Raw genomic sequence first — 22817 nt, forward strand, 5'->3', positions numbered from 1 at the left:
TGTGTTCTTGAATGATGGGAAGTAGGAGGTTGAATTGGATGCTAGAGTAGCAGGTGCGGGCATAGAAATGCACCAGCTTCAGCATTCAGTCCTCAGAAGAGGAGAGATTGGCATAAAAGCCAAACTCACTATCTTCAATTTGGTTTTCATGCCTTTCCTCACCTATGGTCATGAATGTTAGGTAATGACAGAAAGAGTATGATTGTGAAGAAGAGTGGCTGAAATAGGGTTCCTCCAAAGGGTCTCTATTCAACAGGGTGCAGAACTCTCAGTCTCTCTACATTGTGCTACTTACCTACTTTTTAATTGCAATTGATAAAAACAAAAATTTGAAGTCCATATTCCAGAAATGGAAGATGTAGAAAGAGAAAACACTTTCAACCCTTTAGCACTTAAACCTGCCATATCCAGCTCAAATATGCTACCTGTTTTATTTTCAAACCAGCCAGATTCAGCCTATCACACCTACCCTTCATTGTTATTCTAAGAAAAAAGTAACCACATCACTGAAATCTTAAAGCTACGAGATAATGCATGATTAATTTAAAATACTGAGAATAAATAAGCATTACACTTAACAGTAATCTGAATGCTAAAGGATTAAGAGTGTCAAAGATTTTCCTCTGGAGCTTGTATTTTCTTTATAGGAATAAAACAAGGATGTTGTGTACTTAAAGCGTAAAGAGATAGTGTGGTCATAGAAACCACAGCAATACAGTATTCTTTAGATATAGTGCCATAATGTATCAAGGACTGCATTATCCAATGTATTATTGTTTTTTTTAAAGCAAATGAAATTTTTTAATTTGACTGAGGTTTGTGGCAAATTAAGCAACTATTTTTTTGTTTCAGTCATTAGACTGCAACCATGCTGGGACACTACCTCCAAAGGTTTAGCCAGTATTTAATTTACATTTGGTACTTATTCTATCTGAACTGCTAAGTTAGGGGATATAAACAAACCAACACTGGTTGACAAATGCAAACATAAAAGCCATACACAGAGTTTCTTTCAATTTCTGCCTATCTAATTCACTCACAAGAGTTTGGTTAGCCTGGAGCTATACAGTAAGAGACAATAGTGTAAGGTACCATGCAGTGGGATTGAACCCACATCCACATTGTAGGGAAACAAACTTCTTAATACACAGCCACACCTGTTGAGTCTTCTTTATTTCCATCTCTTTATCAGTCTTGATTCAGATGGTCTTCTGGTCACCTTTAAATCATGCAATCAAGCCAACAGTGGAGCCTCTAAATGGTCATTCAACCTGCTAAAAATAACAAAGTTTCCTCAAATCACTCCACTTGGAAGAAGGTATGTTGAATAATATGAACCTGCACAAAGAAAAAAATATAGGACAGTCACAGCTGGAATGCCTTTCATCCTCAGTCTACTCAATCAAGGTTTACCTGGGATTAGACAGTTCCATAAGCCTCTAAATGGTTGCTTGCCAAAACAGGGTCAGCAAACTGTCATGTTTTATGGTCAAGCCTGTGTAGTGGAGACATCTGGTATTCTTGACCCCAGACAATATCCCTGCTTACTGCTATCAGGGCAGAGATTACTGTCTGCAAGTGTGAGTCTGAGTGCTGTTATAGCACATCTCTCATCATCCTCTGGGGGAACACCTTTTCCATTTTGTCTGCTGGACCCATGAGAAATATTTCTACATTATAAGAGGCAAGATTTTTCAAAATTAATTCAAATAAAGACAGTGTCTTTCATTTATACAAAGAGGCAAGATTTTTTTTTTTTTAACTGGCTGGTAGTAGTAGTAGTCAGTCTTGGTAGTTTCAGTATCTGCTTCTTTCTATTTCTGCCTCCTCCCTCTACCACTGCATGCAAAATCCAATTTGTCAGTACTTAGGTAAGGTAGAAACAACATCTCCATTCCCTCATCCATGAAATAAACAAGGAAAGCTAAGCCATTGATTCTGTTTTTGATTTTGTGGTGCTAGAGATCAAATAGAACAATGGTGCACTTCACACTGGAAGCTTCAAAGTAGCATTAACACCTTGGTCAATAAATGCTTAACCATATTTCTGAACAAATTTTAAGTGCTTGAATAATATTTTCTAAAATAAAATTCAGATCACCAAGGGCCAATGGGTTTAAACTACTGACCCTATTTTATGTCTGATATCTATCAATTTGGTACCTTAACTGAAATCCTGTTAGACTTGGATTAGATTCTCAGCCAACTCACTGCATATGTTGAAGCTGAGCCATATCAATATCACAAGTCTGAGAGAACTTCAAAAATCATGGGCAGACATGCCTCTCCTTATAAAACAAAAAAAAATTGCATTTATCTATTTATTCCTATACATTTTACATGAAATAATTCAGTCCTTACACTGTAAACCAACAAACTGTTTTTATATATCTAGTGACATGCAAGATAAACCCAATGCCCTGCACAGAAGGATCAAACTCACAATTTTTCAGCCACTATATTGGTACAATTTTTTTCAAGTATGATAAATAGTAAGATATTGTTGCTGGAATTCACTGGCAGAAGAATGGAAAAGAACAAGAGCAAAATTAAAAAAAACACAACTAAGTCTGTGAAACATTTCCAAAGAGTTTATTATTCACATGAAAAGATAGTTCCACGAGAGCTGTCCCAACCCATACCTATATCGTACCTTTGATGTCCATCCTTTCTACCTACCAATCTTCCAAATTCCCTCCTGACTATAAGCTAGAAAATAAGGCAAAGAGTATGGTTGTATTTGAGGAAAAACACTCACACACAAAGTCATTCAATCCATCTCAACAGACGAAAGAGAACATGTAAAAGTCACATACACACAGTAAACTCTAAACAACAAATCTGTGATTACAATTTAATCTGGCAAGAAGCCTTTCCTTGCAAGCATAAGTTGAGTATTTTGCTCCAAGGAGACAATACATTGATAGTGAATTCTGGACTGGTGACATGAGCATGGTTTCTGAAATTGTCTAAGTATTTCTCATATAGGCAAAAAGCCTTACATCTATGGAGTTAAGGTAATTGAAAATATATGACGTTCATGCTTATCCCAACGTTAGTGCTATATGGGATACTAAATCAGGTTGAAGACAATAGGTTTACCAATAACTTACCTCTCCCAGAGTGGTCATCACCACAGTACAAGGAAATAGGGATGAGAAGTAGTAACATTCATGCATTGAGGAATTACTCTCAGATGTTACTAATTATAGTTCAGTAAAAGGTCAATTAAATGACGGTTGTAAAACTGACTTTAATCTATAATTTTACTGATATATAGATATTTTTCTTTCCATCAACATCAGAAAGTGCTATACACATTAACAGGCATTTTGTACATAGGCACAAGGCCAGGTGAATGGTAAACTGTGATGTTCACATATCTCGAGTGAAGTGAAATGGCAACCATGTTGTATTAAAACAATTGCAAACTTGCTTAAGAGTAGTTCACACTGATATTCAAGTCAAAGTGCCACAATTGGAAGGGTGGCAAAAGTCAATAAGATCAACCCTGGAAGGATGAAAGGCAAAGCTGAAACAGCAAGATAATCAACTAAGAAAACAGCAATGCAACTTAATACCACAATGGTCTGATGCTCAACCAATTCTGCTAATCCACTGCCATAAATAATGATAATGAACTCTAATGTAAGCACAAGGTCACTAATTTGAGGGAAGGAATAATAGCTGATTAAATTGACTCCAGAAGGATAAAAGTTAAAGCTGAGTCAGCAGAACATAAGAGGGACATAACTAAATACTGCAAAGCACACTGCCTGTCACCCTACGGATTCTTCCAATCCACTGCCCTATAAACAATAAGAGATCTATAAGAGATTATGTGACAATTCAGAGGCAAGCAATATTTCTTCCTTACCTAGTTACAAATTTAAATTCTATGACTGAACAAACATGCACCAGTAAATATGAAACTGGATAAGTGTCTTTTGTAACAAGTATGCACTTTGAATGCAGACATGCATGTGCATCAAATGCAGAGTTGTGCCATTATTATGCAGTGTTGTGAAAGTACAAATTCAATACATATATATATATGGCTAAAATGTCCAGATTTCCAGAAACAGCCAACCTCATGGACAACATATAGTAAAGGAAGCTTTTGTGTGTGTGTGTGTATGTATATATATCTTACCCAAGATATGCTGCATGGCTGCAGCACCCCAACAACCCCTAAGGAGTTAAGGGACTTAACACATATATATATATATATATATATTTAATCCTTTATATTGAACACTCAATATTTCATCTATTCAATACTTTATTTCATTGTACCATCTATTTTTATTTTATATTATATATTGTATATTCCATATTCTATACCCCACATTGGTTTTGCAGGAATATAAATAAAACATAAAAAACAGACAGTGTTGGAACTCTTTTAAACAAAATAATATATATATACATATACATACACACACACGGAAAAAAAAATCAAAATGAGGGATGGAAATTCTTTTATCAGCCATAGAGACCAGGCTACAGCATTGTTTCAACACGATTGCACCAAAACTGCATTTATCTGCTTCCCATACCTGATATGTGTATTTCTATGTATATTTATCCTCTTCTGTTGTTTTGAAGTTTTGATTTTTCTCTAATGTTCGTGTTGCACACAGCCTCAACATTTTTTCATGTGTATGCACACATGAGCAGTGGCATTAATCATCAGCTTTGAATAAATAAATTCTTCTACATATATTGAGGAAATTTTCTCTGTATATATTTGAATCCATCATTACACTGAGTTTTCTATTGTTATTACGTTCTTTAGACTGTAAAGAATATCAAAACAACTGGAAACTTCAGTGATGAACTGGAATCATAATTTTCAGTACTCTTGTTTCCAATCATTTGTACACACACACACATACATATAATGTGCATGTATGTTTATGTTCTTATAAAAGGTATACATTGTTTCCAGTGAAAGCATGAAGGGATAGTTAATATTCATTGACTGATGCTCAATGAAGCTCATAGTTACGTTTTTACAAAACAAGTTGTATGGCTAACACTTTTGAAGCCTCTATTCACCTCTGCCCAGTTCACCCAATAAGTTTAAACAAGATTCTGAAATTGAAATTGTCTTGCTACTACCTATGCTTGTCTTTTTCTTACAAGAGATCTTGTACTGAACAATATAAAGATTCCACATTATTCTGGAGTTCCTATATAAGCCTACCATGCATATATAACATTATCTACACATCCTCTATATACACCCATATACTGACCTCATCTGCTTTACAATGAGAAATAAACATATTTCTTTTAAAGCTGTGAAAATCTACATTTGTTAACTTTACATAACTGAGGACTTCTTTAAAAATGTAATTGTCTTTGTTTTTAATATTTATATGTGACTGCGCATTTAGGTTTGTTTTTCCATGCTAGCATAGGTTGGATAAGGATGTATTTGAGGTAGGATTTTATAGCTGAATACTTTTTACCTGTTTTGCAAGTAAGGAATTATTTTCTTTTTATCCCACAGGCTTTAGAAAGTGCAGAGAAACTGGTTATGTCAAAGGATTGTAAATATTATTCACTGTTTTACACAAATAAAGTCATGGGATGGCTATGTTCTAGCATATTCACACATACACACACACACACACACAATGGACTTCAGTTTCCATCCACCAAAATTAACTTAAAATGCATTGGTCAGCCCTAGGATATAGTAGAAGACACTAGCCTAAGATACCGCACATTGAGGCTGAACTCAAAACAATATGGTTGCAAAGCAAACTTCTTAACCACACAGCCAAGCCTGTGCCTATATATATAACATATATATCAGCAGTTATTAACTACATCACATGAAGCAATGAAACATGAAATGGATACAAAGGTGAGAGAAGAGAGAATGAGTTGTCGTTCTTTTTCTTTCTTGTTTCACCAAACACCGGTTGTTTGTATCAATAAAGGAAGCAGTGTTACCAAAGAATGGACACAGGAGAAAAAAATATGAGTGAGAAGTGGATATAATGTCATCATTTAGATGATGTAACTAAATAATATAAATGTAGAGTTTAGTAGATGAAATTCAAACTAAGGTTCATGTAACATTAGAACTACACATTACCAGCAGCATTATTGAACACACACAAACACAACAGGTATATTTGTTGGAGGACTGATAATCACATAATGATGAGATCATGTACATATATCCCAACACACAAACATACACACACCACTTTTTGATCAATTATGGGCATAGTTTTGAACCAGCCTACACACTGACTGCATCTCCAGTCTCACAGCAGGATAACATCAATCGGTCAACTTGATGCCATGATATTGGCCAACTTGGTTAATAAGACCAGCTATGTCTGGTGCACAATGTGACTATATATTCTGGGGATAAGCAATATGACCGAAAGTGTACTGTAACAGACAGGAGGAGGGTATTAACTATTTCATGTCTGATTGTTTTTTAAGACAAATAGCACAGCAAGAGAGGAAGAGGTATTAAAATTATCACCATCATTATTACACCAGACTCATCAAAGTAGGAGTATTTCTGTAAAGAGGATATGTGATGTTACTTTACTAAAAAGCTTGAGAAATGAAAGAAAGTCATAATTAATTAGCATGTTGTTACTTCCACTAATTGAAAGATTACAGAAGTAACATATACAGTCAAAGGTGTGTATGAATGTATTTATGTGTGTATATGTATGTATGAGTGTGAGTGCATATATATATGTATGTATAATGAAGAGAGAGTGAAGAAGAGAAAGAGAAACAAAACTAAAAGGAGGGACACTAGCAATTTTTTAAATAGACAAATGGTGGCTGGAAAGGAATCAATGTTTGGAATAAAAAGTGAAAAAAAGGGGAGTATCGGGGAGAGAGAGAGAGAGAGTGTGTGTATGTGTGTGTGTGTGCGTGCGTGCATGCGTGTGTATTCTGTCTCTAACTGTTGGTGTAAGTGGAAGAATGGACAGCTTCTCTGGGTACTGTATATTGACGGCAATTCAGTATCAGCTCCTGAAATGACAACAAGGAAGTGAAATCTTCATGAATAGATGAGCAATCTTCAATTTGGCAACAGACTTTTATAAAATACAATTTCCACATTTGTTCTACATCCAAAAGTCCTCTACACTTGGTTAACCTAATAGATCTACAAATATTGATCAGATTCAATTCTTTCTATCATTAATTTCAATCAAGGGTTTACACACATTTGTTAATACAAATCAAGATCATTAGCTGAAGCAATACAAAGACTCAGGCTTGAAAGCTGTTCAAGTCAAAGAAATTTTGCATAATAGACCACAAGTGTGTTGCCAAGTTTTAAACATTTTGGAAACAGATATGGGAGATTTCTACCTTGCTTTTAAGGCAGGTAAAAGTAGAACAGTAAAGTAGAATAATCAAAAATCAATACTACTTTATCTAAAACACAAACAAGTATTTATAGTTATGTACAGAATCCTTTACTGTTCAATCCATATATTATTATTTTTTTAAAAATTTAATTTTATACTGATGCAATTTTATCTATTTGCTTGTATTCTTATAGACATATACAATTTTTAAGGAATAAAAAGTTGGAAGTTTCTCAGACTAAATCTTCAACTGAGGATTTTATTCGGGGTTAAAATTTGAAGGAATTAAATCACATGTCTTAAAATGGTGATATCTTTTGATTAACCTGAAACAATTTTGACATAGTGTTCAAAACATGATTATATTAATCTCAAAAACATTTTAGAGGGTGACAAATTTGAACTTGGTATATTATTGCTATCTATCTGGTTAACCCCTGTGAGACTCAGGACAATGAGATACCAAGCTAATTAGAATACAACATTCAAATCAATGTTCTACAGATTCGGTTATCCCGATTACCCTGAAAATTCTTGAACATTGTATTAGAGTGAACAATAAAAGAGGCCATCATCAAATAGCATCAATGTTTTTAGAAGTCAACAGGGAACAGTCATTGTAACTTCACATTTTCTAGTTCCTTTGACTTTTAAGTCATTCTGGAGCTTTGCAAAACACATTTTACAGGTTAATTATGGTCTAACCAAATGTAGTATTAGCTTTTATGAACCTGCTGACTTTACAATGGATCCAGATAAACAGTGATAACAGACTGGTTAGTGGTGAGTGCACAATATCTCTTAAAGAACTGCAGTATTGTTTTAATAAAGTAAAATTGGTGTGTAGCATCTATTCATAGCTTTTAACTTAGTGCTACCAGATGTACATTTAAATGCAACACAATCTTTAAGCCTTTACATGGTATTATTATGGACACAACTTGTGACAGGTGGTGTAGAGTAGCAATAATTTACTCAGAATTATTTCACTGACTTTGCTGACATGAGACAGGAATGTCATAAACATCAGAACTACTCATTTTCAATCCTTTATAACATGTGACTTTTTTTTTAATCCTGAAGTTGGTTCAGTGGTTTTTGGAAAATGCTGAACATCACGACTTCACATTTCCTAGTCCCTTTGTCCTTTAAGTCATTCTGGAGCTTTGCAAAACACATTTCACAGGTTAATTATGATCTAACCAAATGCAGTATTAGCTTTTATGAACCTGCTGACTTTACAATGGATCCAGATAGACAGTGATAACAGTGGTAAGTGCACAATATCTCTTAAATTGAGTACACAGGGGATATCAAATAGACCTATGCAAGGAATATAACTAATACACATATAGATAAAACTAAGAACTTTCATAGTTGCAATGAAGCAACTGGGTAAAAGCCATCCAAACAAATGAGATTTAGACTGAAACAGCCCATGGGACTATGTATAAAATGTTATCTTGTACATCTTTCTAACTGATTGACATTCAAACAGCTCAAACTTCTATTTGAATGCACTAATTGCAATAAATAAATAAATAAAAATTAAAATAGATAAAACAAAATACATGGATCAGAATTTCCAACAGCAAAGCAGCATATAGTATGTATGCAGAAATATGTGTGCATGTATGCATATATATACATATATAAATATATACATACACACACATATACATACAGCTAAAGTGCAGATTAAAAACTGGTGGGCAGGTGTCTATTATTTTTAATATTTGGCTTAGAAGTTCCATGTTAAAAGTTTTTGTGGCTTGTGATTTACTTAAAGGAATTTCATATTACAAATATTTGATGGGCAGGTAGGGTTTGGACAGTCAAACATTTAAAGGGTATTTTTCAAGCTATACAAAAGGATCTAAAATTAAATTTTAAAAAAAAAACAACTAATATACAGAAATCTGATCCATGCATTTATTAGTTAAAAATTTTTTTTTCTTTTTTTCTTTCTTTTTAGTCAATCCACAAATCAAACCTCGACCGATTGGATCCAGATTTTCTGCTTTTGGATCTTGAGCCTGATCTGGAACGTGAAGACGACCTAGAGCGGGAACGCCGTCTTTTTCTAGAGTGCTGCCTCTCAGTTGAGCGGGACCTGTTATAGACCATGTAGATGTTATAGTTACGTAGTCACAGCACACACACAACACATACACACACAAAAATATATGGAAACATTCAAAAGGAAACGCAGTTTAACCCTTTAAGGATAGCCATAGTTTAATTTCTGACACTTAGGACCAGACTCTTTATTCTTGCACATATTCAAACCGAACATCAATTACATCAATGTTAACAATCTGGAAGGAACTGCAGAGATTACAGGCAGTTCCCCCTCTGACTCACTGATTAATTTACAAAATATAAAGAACTTAGTCTTAAGACATGGTTCATTGTCATGGTACATTACAAAAACAACAATAGAAAATAATACCTCTCTTAAACAATTTAAAAAAATGTACACCTCAACAACTGCATTAAAGATGGTGAAATTGCAACCATCATTGAAGTAGTTTTTTTTTTTTCTTTATTATTATTATTGAAGATTTTAGTCTGGTAGAAACAAACAAAACATTTGTTTATTATACCAGTGAGCTATATTACCTCCATATAAATATGCCCATGAGAGAGCCTTTACATGGCCACTTGACATACTAGAAACATCAGTCAAATCTTCCACCAATCAAACCCCTATTGTCTTAAAAGGGGAAGGATATACACTGCTTTGGAGGAAAAAAGTGGGGTTAAATAGGCTGGCTGGATTGGCAACATGTAATAATTTATATAACTAACCAAACAAATCTATTCAGAGACACGAATTATCATTGTTTATATTGCTTAAATTGACTCATGTTGATGTATTGTACAAGTCTTCTTAACCATGGCTATCCTTTAAAGATTAATTAAGTAATACTGGTAATAAACAAATACCACTAACAAACAAGTGATATAAATAACAGTAACAAAATAGTTATACATTTCTGAAATTACATCAAAAACTAGAATTTAAAATATAACAAAAACAAGCAAAACTGTCTCAATGAAAAAAAAATGCTTTAAACAGCTGTAAAACATTGAGTTTAAGTATGTGCATACACAAATTTTATATATATATATATTATATATTATATTATATATTGTATATTCCATATTCTATACCCCACATTAGTTCTGCAGGAATATAAATAAAACATAAAAAACAGACAGTGTTGGAACTCTTTTAAGCAAAATAATATATTCCTCTATACACAATCATACAAAAAAATCCACCTTTTTTTGTATTTATTTTTACTCGCATATATATATATATATATATATACATATATATATAGTAGGGTCTCGATATGTGAACATAATTTGTTCTAGAGTCATATTTGTCAACCAAATTATTCAATACATGAGTAACTGAAATACATATAAATAGAGATAATCTTTCTAAGTCAAACCCAAACATCACACAAAAGCATAAATGATGTTTTATTTATCCATTCTGATCCAAGATTATGTTTTTAGTAAGACATATGAGAAATATTTTCTTTAAAAAATATGAACATCTGTAAGCTACATGAAATGCATGCATGCATTAGTCTACGAGTGGTTTGCAGTTCAAATTTCAGCTCATTGGCTGAATAAAATTTTTTTCAGAAAAACTGTTCGCCATACAAGTTGTAGATTTCACTTATACTCTCCTAGCATGTAAATACATGCATAGTCTACTCTTAGTTCAAGTTTCAGTTTATGCGGAGTTTCATTTTCTTCAGAAAAACCATTTGTTATTTAATTTGTTTGTTTAGAGAACTGTTCATATACAGGTACCCCAGTGTGTGTGTGTGTGTGTGTGTGTACATACACACACACACACCACATACATAATTTTACAGCTGAATAAAGTATACATTACATTCTCTCTCACACACATACATAAAGTGAATATGTTTACAGTTTTAAAAGATTTTATAAGAAACTCTATATTAAATACCTCAAGAGAACCAAGTATCACAATGAAATACATGTAATTAAAAAAGTAGAATGTGCAATAAGAATAAGACTTGACTGTGTTCAATAAATTACTTATTGGCAGAAGATAGTAGTAACTAATGCTGTCAACACAAAGATAATGATTACAAGCAGGTTGGACTGGAAGGAAACAATGATTGTTTAAGGAGTGGTACATAATTCTTCAGAGTAATAGTATATGTCAGATCAAAACTTCAGTTTAATAAGTGTGGGAATGGGACCAAGACAATAAATTGGAGAAACAATGTGCATGAGCATGAGAAGGAATTTCCAGAAATGTGAACTCAAAAATAAGTGGTTAAGGTGCTGTTATTGCCTTAAAGGAACCATGGAGAATGGAGTGAGCTGAAGAAGTTTTGATTGATGTGTTGTTAAATGGATGAACTACCTACACAAGTGTTATACATTAAAACTGAGTTAATGCTATTTTCTTAAGTCATCTCTCACTTTTCTCATGCATACAAACAGAGCAGATTAGAAAAAATAGTTAACCATAAAGAATGAAAAGCACCAACAATACATAAAGGAGTTTGGATTTGAAGATTTCTGAAATTCATGTAGAAATGAAACTAAGGATATAAGACAGATTTTAAGATATCATGAAGGAAAGAAAAATGGCATTGGATATATAAAGAAAATAGCAAATGAGATCCATACTATTCTCCAATTGAGAAAAATGCAAACAGCAATGGAAGAGTCTAAGGAAGCTAGCTTAACTCCTATTTAAAGGATGACATATTTTACATTTTACATTAGAATTTATGGAATATTAATATTTAACAACAAGGGTTAGAAGTAGACACCTCATCAACTGTGATTTTATGGATTTTAACAAAAAAAAAAAAAAAAAAAAAAGTTTGACTTGTTGATAAAGATAGAAATTTTCAATCAAATTTTAAGGAGCAGCAGGTTTCCAATATTAAATCTTACAATAACAGGACTAATAAACACAAATCCATGTTGTCTGAAGGTTAATGCAACAAGATTTCATCAAACTTAAGAGGCCAAATTTAAAGAAGAAATAATAGTTGAGTAAAAGAGAATCAAATATTGATTTTATAGTCAATTAATGAGCAGATGTTGAGTACTGAACAACTGCTTGTCTCAGAACCAATAAAAGTAACATGCTGTAAAACAGCCGATTTTGTTAGAGTGAGCACACTCACATAATAGATCTATCTACTCAGAGTTAATAAACTCCATCCAGTAGCAACAAAGATATCAACAATAGGTTTTGGTCATATTGGGAGTTTCTGTGTGATCATGTGATAATAGCAGTAGAGTTGCTCTCAAATCACACTGTCTTAATAAGAAAGAACATAGTGAAGAATGTAGACAGAGATGGTCATAGCTGGATCACCTTTAATTATAAGGTTGCTCAAAAAGTGCTAACTTGAAACTAAACAATAACAATAGATCTTAAGATAAAAATAATTTACTGAAAAAAAAAAAAGCCTAATCTTCCTCTAAATTTACACATATTTTTAATTTAACATTCTGGAACAAAAACAAGTGTTTAGAGTTTAACAACATTGAACAATAAAAAATGTAATGTCAGTTATAAACACATACACAAATACATACAAACATATATATGCATGTGTGTCTTCAAACATTAAAAGCACACAGTACTCACCAATAATTGAAATAAAAGGGGAGGAAAACAAAGAGCAAGAAGGAAAGCAACAACCAGTTATATATAGAAATGCATGAACAGGCAATGATAATACTACAATAATTTGGAAATAAATCAGAGCTTAGAAAGTGTTCTTAACATCTAATCTTACAGATTGCTAAATTGTAAATAAACAGGGACAGCTGTTATTTTAAGTGTGTGTATTGGGTACCATACACACATCTATGTGTACATATATATATATACACACACACATAGATATGATCAATGGCAGAATCATTAGAGCATCAGAAAAAATGCTTTCAATATTTGTTAAAGTTCTTTACATTCTACATTTAAATTTCACCAAATAAATTCTATCTTTCAGTATATAGGCACCAGTCTCTATTATGTACTGACAGCAAGTTACCTGAATGAAGTTAAAGACAACATCAGACTACTGATGTTGTCTTTAACTTCATTCAGGTAACTCCTGCGACAATATTGGTACCAAGCTGTACTGGCCCTTGTCTTTCCTTTGGACAATATCAGTGATATGGAGAGGGACGACCAGTTGCAGAGACAACTGCTGGTCTTCCTTACAATCTTGCCCAGGCCTGTACTCTTGAAAACACACACTTATGTTACTTCACTGCATTCTATCAATGGAGGCTGAAGCAAGACATTCCAGATTCAGGTTCTTGGTCTTATAAAACATACAAATACCAAAGAAGAGAGGATATACTAATCAGAAGTGATTACATTATGTCAAATTGTAGTACTTACATATGTCTATTACTTAACATTGATTTTACATATAACCTTTTTTTCATTCTCAAACTATTATAAATATTCTCATGTTTTATAGTTTAGAAATGAACTTCAATTGTTAGAGTATCTTTATTTGCAACAGACACATAACATGGAGACAGCATTCGTGTACTATATGCATCACTCTCCTTATTGTTTAACATCAAGCCCACTCATAAGCAGACCTATAATCAAAGATGTTCCAAATGTGAACATCCTGTCCTTTATCCAGACAGTATACCTAACTCAAAGTATCCTACAGGGTAGAATGCAATTTGGGATTTGGCTGCTATATCTATTTAGCTCTCATCCCTCTCCATGCTCTAAAACTATAGCAGAAGTCACATTTGCCATTATAAGCTAACAAACATTCAGGTATTATAAATTACTAACAATGCTATCTGTTGATTCTTGGAGTATGTTTACAGCTAATTAGCCTGATACCAGGAAACCAAGTTCTATGTGTTCAATGGTCAGCAATTTAACAGCCACTCCACCCACCTTTACAGTGTATGAGGTGAGTGTGTGAGCATCCAGTGGATTCATTATTTATTTGCTGTGTTTGGAGGAAGAAGTGATGTCCATGACCTTTGCAGGCTCCCTGAGACTAATGAGCTTCATGTCTTTATTGTTCTATTTAGACTACTGCAGATCAACAACATCTGCAGGAAATACATGGGCAGAGAGAAGATTCTTGAAGGCTGATGTCCTAAAAAGGAAGGACTGAGCATAGAGGTTAATGTGTAGTTGGAAGGGAGGTTAAATGTGTAACAAGGGTGATGAGATACGGAGGGATGAGTGGGTTGGGGTGCCTGAGTGGCAGAGGTACAAGACAAACCAGCTCTGAAGAACAGAGTAGTGATAGAAGAGACAGACAGAGGAGAGAGAGTATGCCTGTGCACTAGAGGTTGGAATGTGTTTGTGAATGATTGAATGCAAATCAGTTAAGTGGCCTGACCAAAAATAAAATCTGTCAAAGAGCTGAAGAACCAAGAGAGAAGTCAACAGCCAACCATACTTGAGGAATATATGGATGCACCAAGGTGTTTGGCTATTAAAATAGACATTGTTGTACAACTAAGACTTCCTTGGGAATGTATATTTTGGATGGATGTATCGATGGACTGGATCAAGAAGAATCAAGTTTTGGCTACGCAAATGTTTCAATGTCAGTTCTGAGATACAAACTGCTGATTAATTTTAGCATCAATTTGTCCAGCTGTGACAATTTTGAAGTCACACACATACTAATTACAACTTAACTTAGGATATATACACAACAGACGGTGCAAAAATAAAGTTGTATGTTGCTGGTAGATATTTAAGAACCAATATACTGGAGCGAGAATGTACAACAGGAGGTGGTGGATGATTGAACCAGTAGAGAATTAGACCACATATCATATGGTTCTGGAGCTGATAAAAAAAGTACTGGACAAAATCCTTAAAAGGGATGCAGAAGCAACATGTCTAAGAATGAGCCAACAAAAGAGCCCTTTCCTAGTTGCTGGACTTGCTAGAAATAGCAGTGAAGTCTACCTCAAATCACACACTAACATCTTGAAAAAATGACAATTTAGTCTTAGATATACTGTCTGAATAGAAGTTTGAGATAGTCACAGCAGAAATGTATGACCATAGATCTGTCTGTCCTATAAATTCGCACTTGGAGTTAAATAACCCAATGATTGAATCAAGGTAAAGCAATAAAAAAAATATCAGAATTTGAACCAAATATCACAGTCTGTTTTAACTAGCCAAAACTGGAATGTTTCAATAACAAAATATTAAAGAAATCAAAGCGTTCACTTTAATAAGCCACCCAATAGCAGCTTTCCACTGGTTTTCCTCATAAAGATATAAGCTATAGATGGAATAAAAGATGTTTAACACTGATAACAAGACAAAGTGTATTTGTGTGTGAGTAATATCTTTTTTTTTACAACACTATTGTTAATTCTAGGTGCTTCAAATACCACATTTTTAGGGAAGAAACTGACAAAATTGAAAGCTTGGACAAGCTCTAAAGAGTCATTACATTTGAACAACATTACTACATGCATGCAACTATTATCTGGGGCAATTGCTGCAGAATTACTGACATTTAAATAATTTAAGCAAATTTAAATTATTTTTTTTTTACATCGAACATACTCCTTACCCTTAAAAAAGCTGAAAAAAATCCCCTTTTTTTGTTGCATATTGATATTTTAGGTTATAGAGAAACAAAACCGTTGTCACCACCATCAGTCAGCACACACCTTTTTCAGGACTTATAAAAGAGACATTTTGCTTTGTGCATTTGTATAGATATGGGTGTACACAAATGTTTAAAAGTTAGAAACTAGATATATTAAAAGAAAGAAAGACAGAAAGACAGCCACACACACACACACATAAAAAGAAAATTAATGAAAAAAATTGTATTCAACAGGCCAAATCATGACAAGATCTGATAGCATGATACATGACGATGCTGTATTATGTTGTAGTGTAAACTACAAGTTGTTTAAACTTGTCTGTTTAACAATAACAGAGCTTAACTTGGCCTGCTAGTGGAACATTAGCTAAATAATAATGATATAACGTCTTGGGACAGGATGTGTAGAGACAAAAACCTAATAAAAGTTTACAAGCTGTGGTTTCAAGCAAAGAAAGAAAGGTTCAGAAATATTTCTCAAACCATATCTTTATATTTTCTTAATTATTTATTTATTTTGTTTATAGTTATCAGTGGCTTGCTGAAGAGAAGCAAGCAGCTGTGATTAAGCTGACTACTTACTGATATGTATGTGTTTGTGTGTGTATGTATGAATGTATGTATATATATATATATATATATATATATATATATATGTATTAGGTGTTCAGAAAGAGACTTGCTAAACACAGCTATATTTTTTTTAGAATAACAGGGAGAGCCAGTTCACATGGCACCCACCCAAAAGATTGCATAATTATATTTTGTCTTCAATATTTTTTCTTATTCTTTGTTTTTTTTTTTTGTATTTTTTTTTTTACCCATTTTACCAGTTACCTGGACCTGGAGCCTGAACAGTTTCTCCTATGTGGCTGCCTCTTCTTCTTCTCATCTGACTGCCCTCTCTCTGATTCAATTTGTTGGTCTGAGGTGGCGCTGGATACTGAGGAAGACCGTGATCGAGATCTGGAAATGGACCGAGATTGCGAGCGCTGTGAGCTGGATCGTGATGAACGACTGGAAGATGAAGAAGGACTGCGAGAGTAGGACCGAGAACGACTCCGTGATCGGCTGCCTGAACCGGATGATGAACTGTAGCTGGATGCTGACTGAGAGGAAGACCGAGATGAACTAGACCGGGAACGAGATTTACGACTTTTTGATTTGTCATTCTCTTCTTCAGAGTCAACCAGTTTATATTTAGATAAATCACCATCTTCATCATCATCTTCCTCATCCTCCTGTTGAAGATATTAAATAAAATTAAATAAATGAGAACAATGGAGCAAAGGTAGGTGTAATGATGTGGGGAAAAATTGATGGAGCAAACAGTAGATAGGTAGAGTGTACAGGAGATAGATGATGGGAAAATATGAGTGTAGTGGAGAGGGGATGAGTGGAGGAGAGAGCAGATGAGTGAAAAGGAGAGAGAGACAAGAGAAAATGAAAAGGAGATGGAGCAAGTCTGTCTCTAGCTTTCTCTCTAAACCTCTCCAACCTTCCTTGTCCTACTGGGGTAGCCAAGTATTGCCTCTATAGTAAGACAACTATCTCTGTCCCTCTATCATAGTTTAACCTCTCACCTGGGGCAAGAAAACATGCAACAAAGACAGAACATACAGGGCAAAGGTGGAGAGAGAAACAAGGAATAAGTAATAAAGATCAACGTTTATGTATGTGTGTTTGTGTACATGTACATGTGTTTATACTTGTACTTTTCCAAAATTACTATACTACAAGCAATGATGTTGCCATTTCCCCTATTGACAAATCATCCAATGGCTTTCAAACTTTAAAGACATATGGAATAATAGACCTCTTACTAGAAAAATAGATAAGAGTTAGGGACAAGAAAGGCATCTGGCTGTAAAAAATGCTTTAATAATAAATATTTTTCTAACCTATACAAAAACAGATATAAAAATAAACAAAACATATTATATATATACATGCGCGCGCACACACACACATTTATATATCATCATCATCATGTCGTGCTTGAGAAGAAGACCCATCAAGCCAGATTGCAATCGTGGCAGATACCGGTGTCGTGCTGGTGGCACGTAAAAGCACCTATTACACTCTCAGAGTGGTTGGCATTAGGAAGGGTATTCAGCCGTGGAAACCATGCCAAATCAGACTGGAGTCTGTTGCAGCTTGCCAGCCCTGGTCAAACCATCCAACCCATGCAAGCATGGATAACAGATACTAAATGATGATGATCATCATCATTGAAACTTGTGGCAGATTTTCTTGGGCTGGATGCTTTTCCTGACACCAACTATCATTGGCTTCGAAGTAAGGTAATACTTTTTCTGGTCCTTTAAACAGCAATCAGTTCAACAGTCAGGCAGGTTTTCACAGAACACTTTAAACAAACAACACCATTTTGTATGAATGGTGTCTTTGTTTGCAGTTAGTAAGAAAATGTCCAAAGAGGAAGTCAAAAATGCATCCACATACACCTAGGGCTAAAAATAAAAAAGAAAAACTACATAAAAACAATAAAAAGAGAGTGATATTTACCTCAGAGTCCAGTTTGTACTTTGATACATCACCACCTCCATCCTCATCTTCTTCATCCTCTTCCTCCTCTTTATTGTCATCCTCATCAACACTATGAGCAGTATCTTTTGGTATGGTTGTCTTATCTTTTTCATCATCAGCTTTTCGGAACTTTTTCTTTTTACGTCCAAACTAAAAATGGAGAAATAAATTGACATGAAGAGATGTCAACAAACCATAGAAGCAACAAACAGAAAATAAAACTATCACCAGCACCTTACAATCTGACCAGAAAGGAAAGGAACAATCTGTAACTCATGTTTCTACCACAGTCAGAAAGGCAAAGTGATGTAAAAAAAAAAATGTTAAATTTGTAAAACTGACAATATATTTACGGAGATGTACTTGCATAGCAAGTGACCTGATCTGAGATCGTGTGCTGGAACGAAAACAATTGCAGCGTGGAAGGTGTTTATAAGCCATTTAAGAAACACACAAAAACCGTTAGATTCACTTAAACATTTAAATTTAATCTGCCAAAATATTTTCGTCGCTTTGAGACCGCGACCTGTTCACTGACAAAATACTGTGATGCAGCACAGAATTTTGTCAGTGAACAGGTCGCGGTCTCAAAGCGACGAAAATATTTTGGCAAATTAAATTTAAATGTTTAAGTGAATCTAACGGTTTTTGTGTGTTTCTTAAATGGCTTATAAACACCTTCCACGCTGCAATTGTGACTATATTTATTAAGTCAGTAAATCTTAGTCTCAGATATACACACACAATCATTATCATCATCATTTAATGTTTATGTTCCAGGTTAGAATGAGCTGGACAGTTTGACAGTATCCAATGAGTCAAAGAACGACATTGTGCTCCAATCTCTGCTTTAGTATGGTTTCTACAGCTGGATGCCTTTTTTAATGCCAACCACCTTATAGCATTGTACTGGGTGCTTTTTTTAGTGCCTCTAGCAGGACTACAAACCCTAGGAGACGGAAATTGGAGTGGCTGGGATGGGAGATGGTGAGAGCATGGGCAAAGTTAAGAGAATTACTATCTTTGTTGGAGAAGAAGGGTGTGGAAGCTTAAAGACCCTGCAAACGGACAGAGACTTAGAGACAAGTTACTTGAAGCATTTAACGAAATAGAAGGGGATATAGCATCATACAACGTGGAAGACAATTGGAGATTTCTGCGGGACAACCTGTTGAAAGCCACCGACCAGATTTGTGGGTGGTGTAAGGTCCCCTCCCAACCCAGAGTAACGTGGTGGTGGAACAAGGAGGTAGACAGGGCTATTAGACAAAAGAAACAAGCTTGGAAGGACTGGAAGAACGGTGGTAGCAGGGAATTGTACCAATGTGCCAGAAGGGAGGCTAGGCGACAGGTTTATTTAGCCAGAGGGGAAGCAGATAAGGAAAGATTTGCCAATGTTCTGCGCCGTGAGGACCAAAGACTCGAGGTATTTCGGGTTGCAAGTGAAAGGCAAATTGGATGATGCCTGAATATGTACAGCCATGCTACATGATAGTGATACATGGGCTGTGACTGCAGAGGACAGGCAAAGGCTTAAAAGAAATTAAGCCAGCATGCTTCACTGGATGTGCAATGTCAGTGTGCATATGTTTTAAGAAAAAGATTGGTTATAAGAGGCATCAGATGTAGTGTGCAAGAGAGATGACTGCACTGGTATTGTCATGTGATGTGTATGGATGATGACAGCTGCATAAAGAAGTATTGATCTCTAATTGTGGAGGGGACCTGAAGAAGAGATAGACCCAGGAAGATGACAAGTGACTTCTGGTGATTTGCTGGGCTTGAGAAGACATGTCAAGCTAAGTGAAATCATGGCCATCCACACATACATGTTCTTTACAGCCATGTCCCCTACCACACACATACAATTATCTGACCTCTGTCAAAACATTTTCCCAATACCTGCTGCATGCCCGTTAACTCTCTCTCTCTTATGTGCCTATCTGCCCATAACTCTCTCTCTCTCATGTGCCTATCTGCACACTTTCCATGCCCTCACACATCTTCCTTATTCCTGTCTCAGCCACTCCAATTTTCCTCACCTTCACTTGCTAGTCATGTCTTCCCCATATCTAAACATACCCCTCTATTCTCTCTGTACTATTTATTCCCCACCACCACCACCACCATCACTGTTCTGTGTAAGTAGACCCCAATACATCTCCAAAACCATCTGTCTCTTTATTTCTCTCTAAATTTCTCCCACTTTCTGTCTCTTACTGGATATTAGGAAGAGCATCCAGCCATAGGAACCATGCCAAAATAGACAGCTGGAGTGTGGTACAGCTCTCTGGGTTACCAGCTCCAATAAAACAGTTCAACCCATGCCAGCATGATAAACAGATGTTAAATGATGATTATATACACAGGGAACACTGACGGGGTCGGGGGCGTAGGAATACTTCTAGCGGAGAAATGGGTGGATAAGGTAATCGAGGTCGTTAGAGTAAGTGACAGAGTACTTAAGATCAGACTAGTGCTTCATCATAGATTAGCTACTGTCATCTCAGCCTATGCACCTCAACCTGGGCTACCAGATGGTCTGAAAGACCAATTCTATGACACCCTCTTGCAAACTACCTCGTCGACGAGTGACAGGGACCTTCTCTTTGTGGCTGGAGACTTCAACGGTCATGTCGGACGTCGTGCTGGGGGCTTCCATGGCATACATGGAGGCTATGGCTTCGGTTCCCGCAACGAGGAGGGAACCAGACTGCTGGAGTTCTGTGATGCAACCAATCTTATGGTCTGCAATACCAACTTCAGGAAACCTGCCAGTCACCTAGTCACCTACCGCTCCGGCAGACACTCTAGCCAAATCGACTACATCCTCGCCAGAAATAGGGAAAGAGGGCGGCTTATAAATGCCAAAACCTACCCTGGCGAAGAATGTACCCCACAACATAGATTAGTAGTTAGCGACTTTGGGATCAAGGCAAAATGGGTGCCCAGAATTAGACAGGCTTGGAGAAGAAGGGTGTGGAAGCTTAAAGACCCTGCAAACGGACAGAGACTTAGAGACAAGTTACTTGAAGCATTTAACGAAATAGAAGGGGATATAGCATCATACAACGTGGAAGACAATTGGAGATTTCTGCGGGACAACCTGTTGAAAGCCACCGACCAGATTTGTGGGTGGTGTAAGGTCCCCTCCCAACCCAGAGTAACGTGGTGGTGGAACAAGGAGGTAGACAGGGCTATTAGACAAAAGAAACAAGCTTGGAAGGACTGGAAGAACGGTGGTAGCAGGGAATTGTACCAATGTGCCAGAAGGGAGGCTAGGCGACAGGTTTATTTAGCCAGAGGGGAAGCAGATAAGGAAAGATTTGCCAATGTTCTGCGCCGTGAGGACCAAAGACTCGAGGTATTTCGGGTTGCAAGACAGTGTAGGAGAGAGAATAGTGATGTTGTAGGAGAGAAATGTGTTCGCATGGATGATGGTACGCTTGCATTAAATGAGGATGCAAAGAAAGAGGTCTGGAGATGCCACTACGATAGATTGCTTAATAAAGAGAATGAATGGGAGAAAGAGAGCCTGCCTTATGTCGACCCAATAGAGGGACCAGCTATCCGAGTTGATAGTACCAGGGTAGATAAAGCAATTAAGAGTATGAAGACCGGGAAAGCCCCCGGCCCATCAGGAATCACTGCAGAGATGCTCAAAATATCTGGCAGTGTTGGCTATAGCCTAGTCACCCGTATTACGAACCAGGTGATACACGAAGGAGTCATACCCTATGACTGGTGTAGCAGCATCATAGTCAACTGCTACAAAGGTAAAGGGGACGCTTTAGATACAAATAATTACAGAGGCATCAAGCTGTTAGATCAGGTTATGAAAGTTACAGAGAGGGTCATAGCCCAACTAATTAGGGAGCGAATCAATTTAGATGAGATGCAGTTTGGGTTCGTGCCAGGTAAAAGCACTACTGATGCCTTATTTCTAGTGAGACAGTTGCAAGAGAAATACCTAGCCAAGGATAAACCTCTGTACCTGGCTTTCGTTGACATGGAGAAAGCCTTTGACAGGGTCCCCCGATCCTTTATCTGGTGGTCAATGAGGAAACTTGGGATAGAAGAATGGCTAGTGAGAGCTGTGCGAGCCATGTACAGAGATGCGGCCAGTAAGGTGAGGGTTGGAAATGAGTACAGCAATGAATTCCGGGTAGAGGTAGGGGTCCACCAAGGTTCCGTCCTCAGCCCCCTATTATTTACCATAGTCCTCCAGGCAATCACAGAGGAG

The 22817-nt window shown here is 35.9% G+C and overlaps 1 protein-coding gene across 3 annotated transcripts in view; it reads right to left on the reverse strand.

Annotated features, from left to right (window-relative positions):
* Nucleotides 1-2576: 2576 nt before the first annotated feature.
* The window catches only part of LOC106870730 (uncharacterized), a 37876-nt gene continuing 17635 nt past the window's right edge, over nt 2577-22817 (reverse strand). For all 3 annotated transcript variants that reach the window (XM_089350907.1, XM_089350908.1, XM_014916903.3), the window contains exons 6-9: nt 18554-18724; nt 16865-17268; nt 9361-9480; nt 2577-7023 (exon numbers count right to left, since the gene is read on the reverse strand). In XM_089350907.1, the coding sequence (XP_089207033.1) occupies nt 7017-7023; nt 9361-9480; nt 16865-17268; nt 18554-18724 (702 nt within the window). In that variant the 3' untranslated portion in view covers nt 2577-7016. The remainder of the gene's footprint in view (nt 7024-9360; nt 9481-16864; nt 17269-18553; nt 18725-22817) is intronic.

This window comes from Octopus bimaculoides, chromosome 4, assembly GCF_046866305.1.
Source record: "Octopus bimaculoides isolate indiv1 chromosome 4, ASM4686630v1, whole genome shotgun sequence".
Taxonomy (NCBI): domain Eukaryota; kingdom Metazoa; phylum Mollusca; class Cephalopoda; order Octopoda; family Octopodidae; genus Octopus; species Octopus bimaculoides.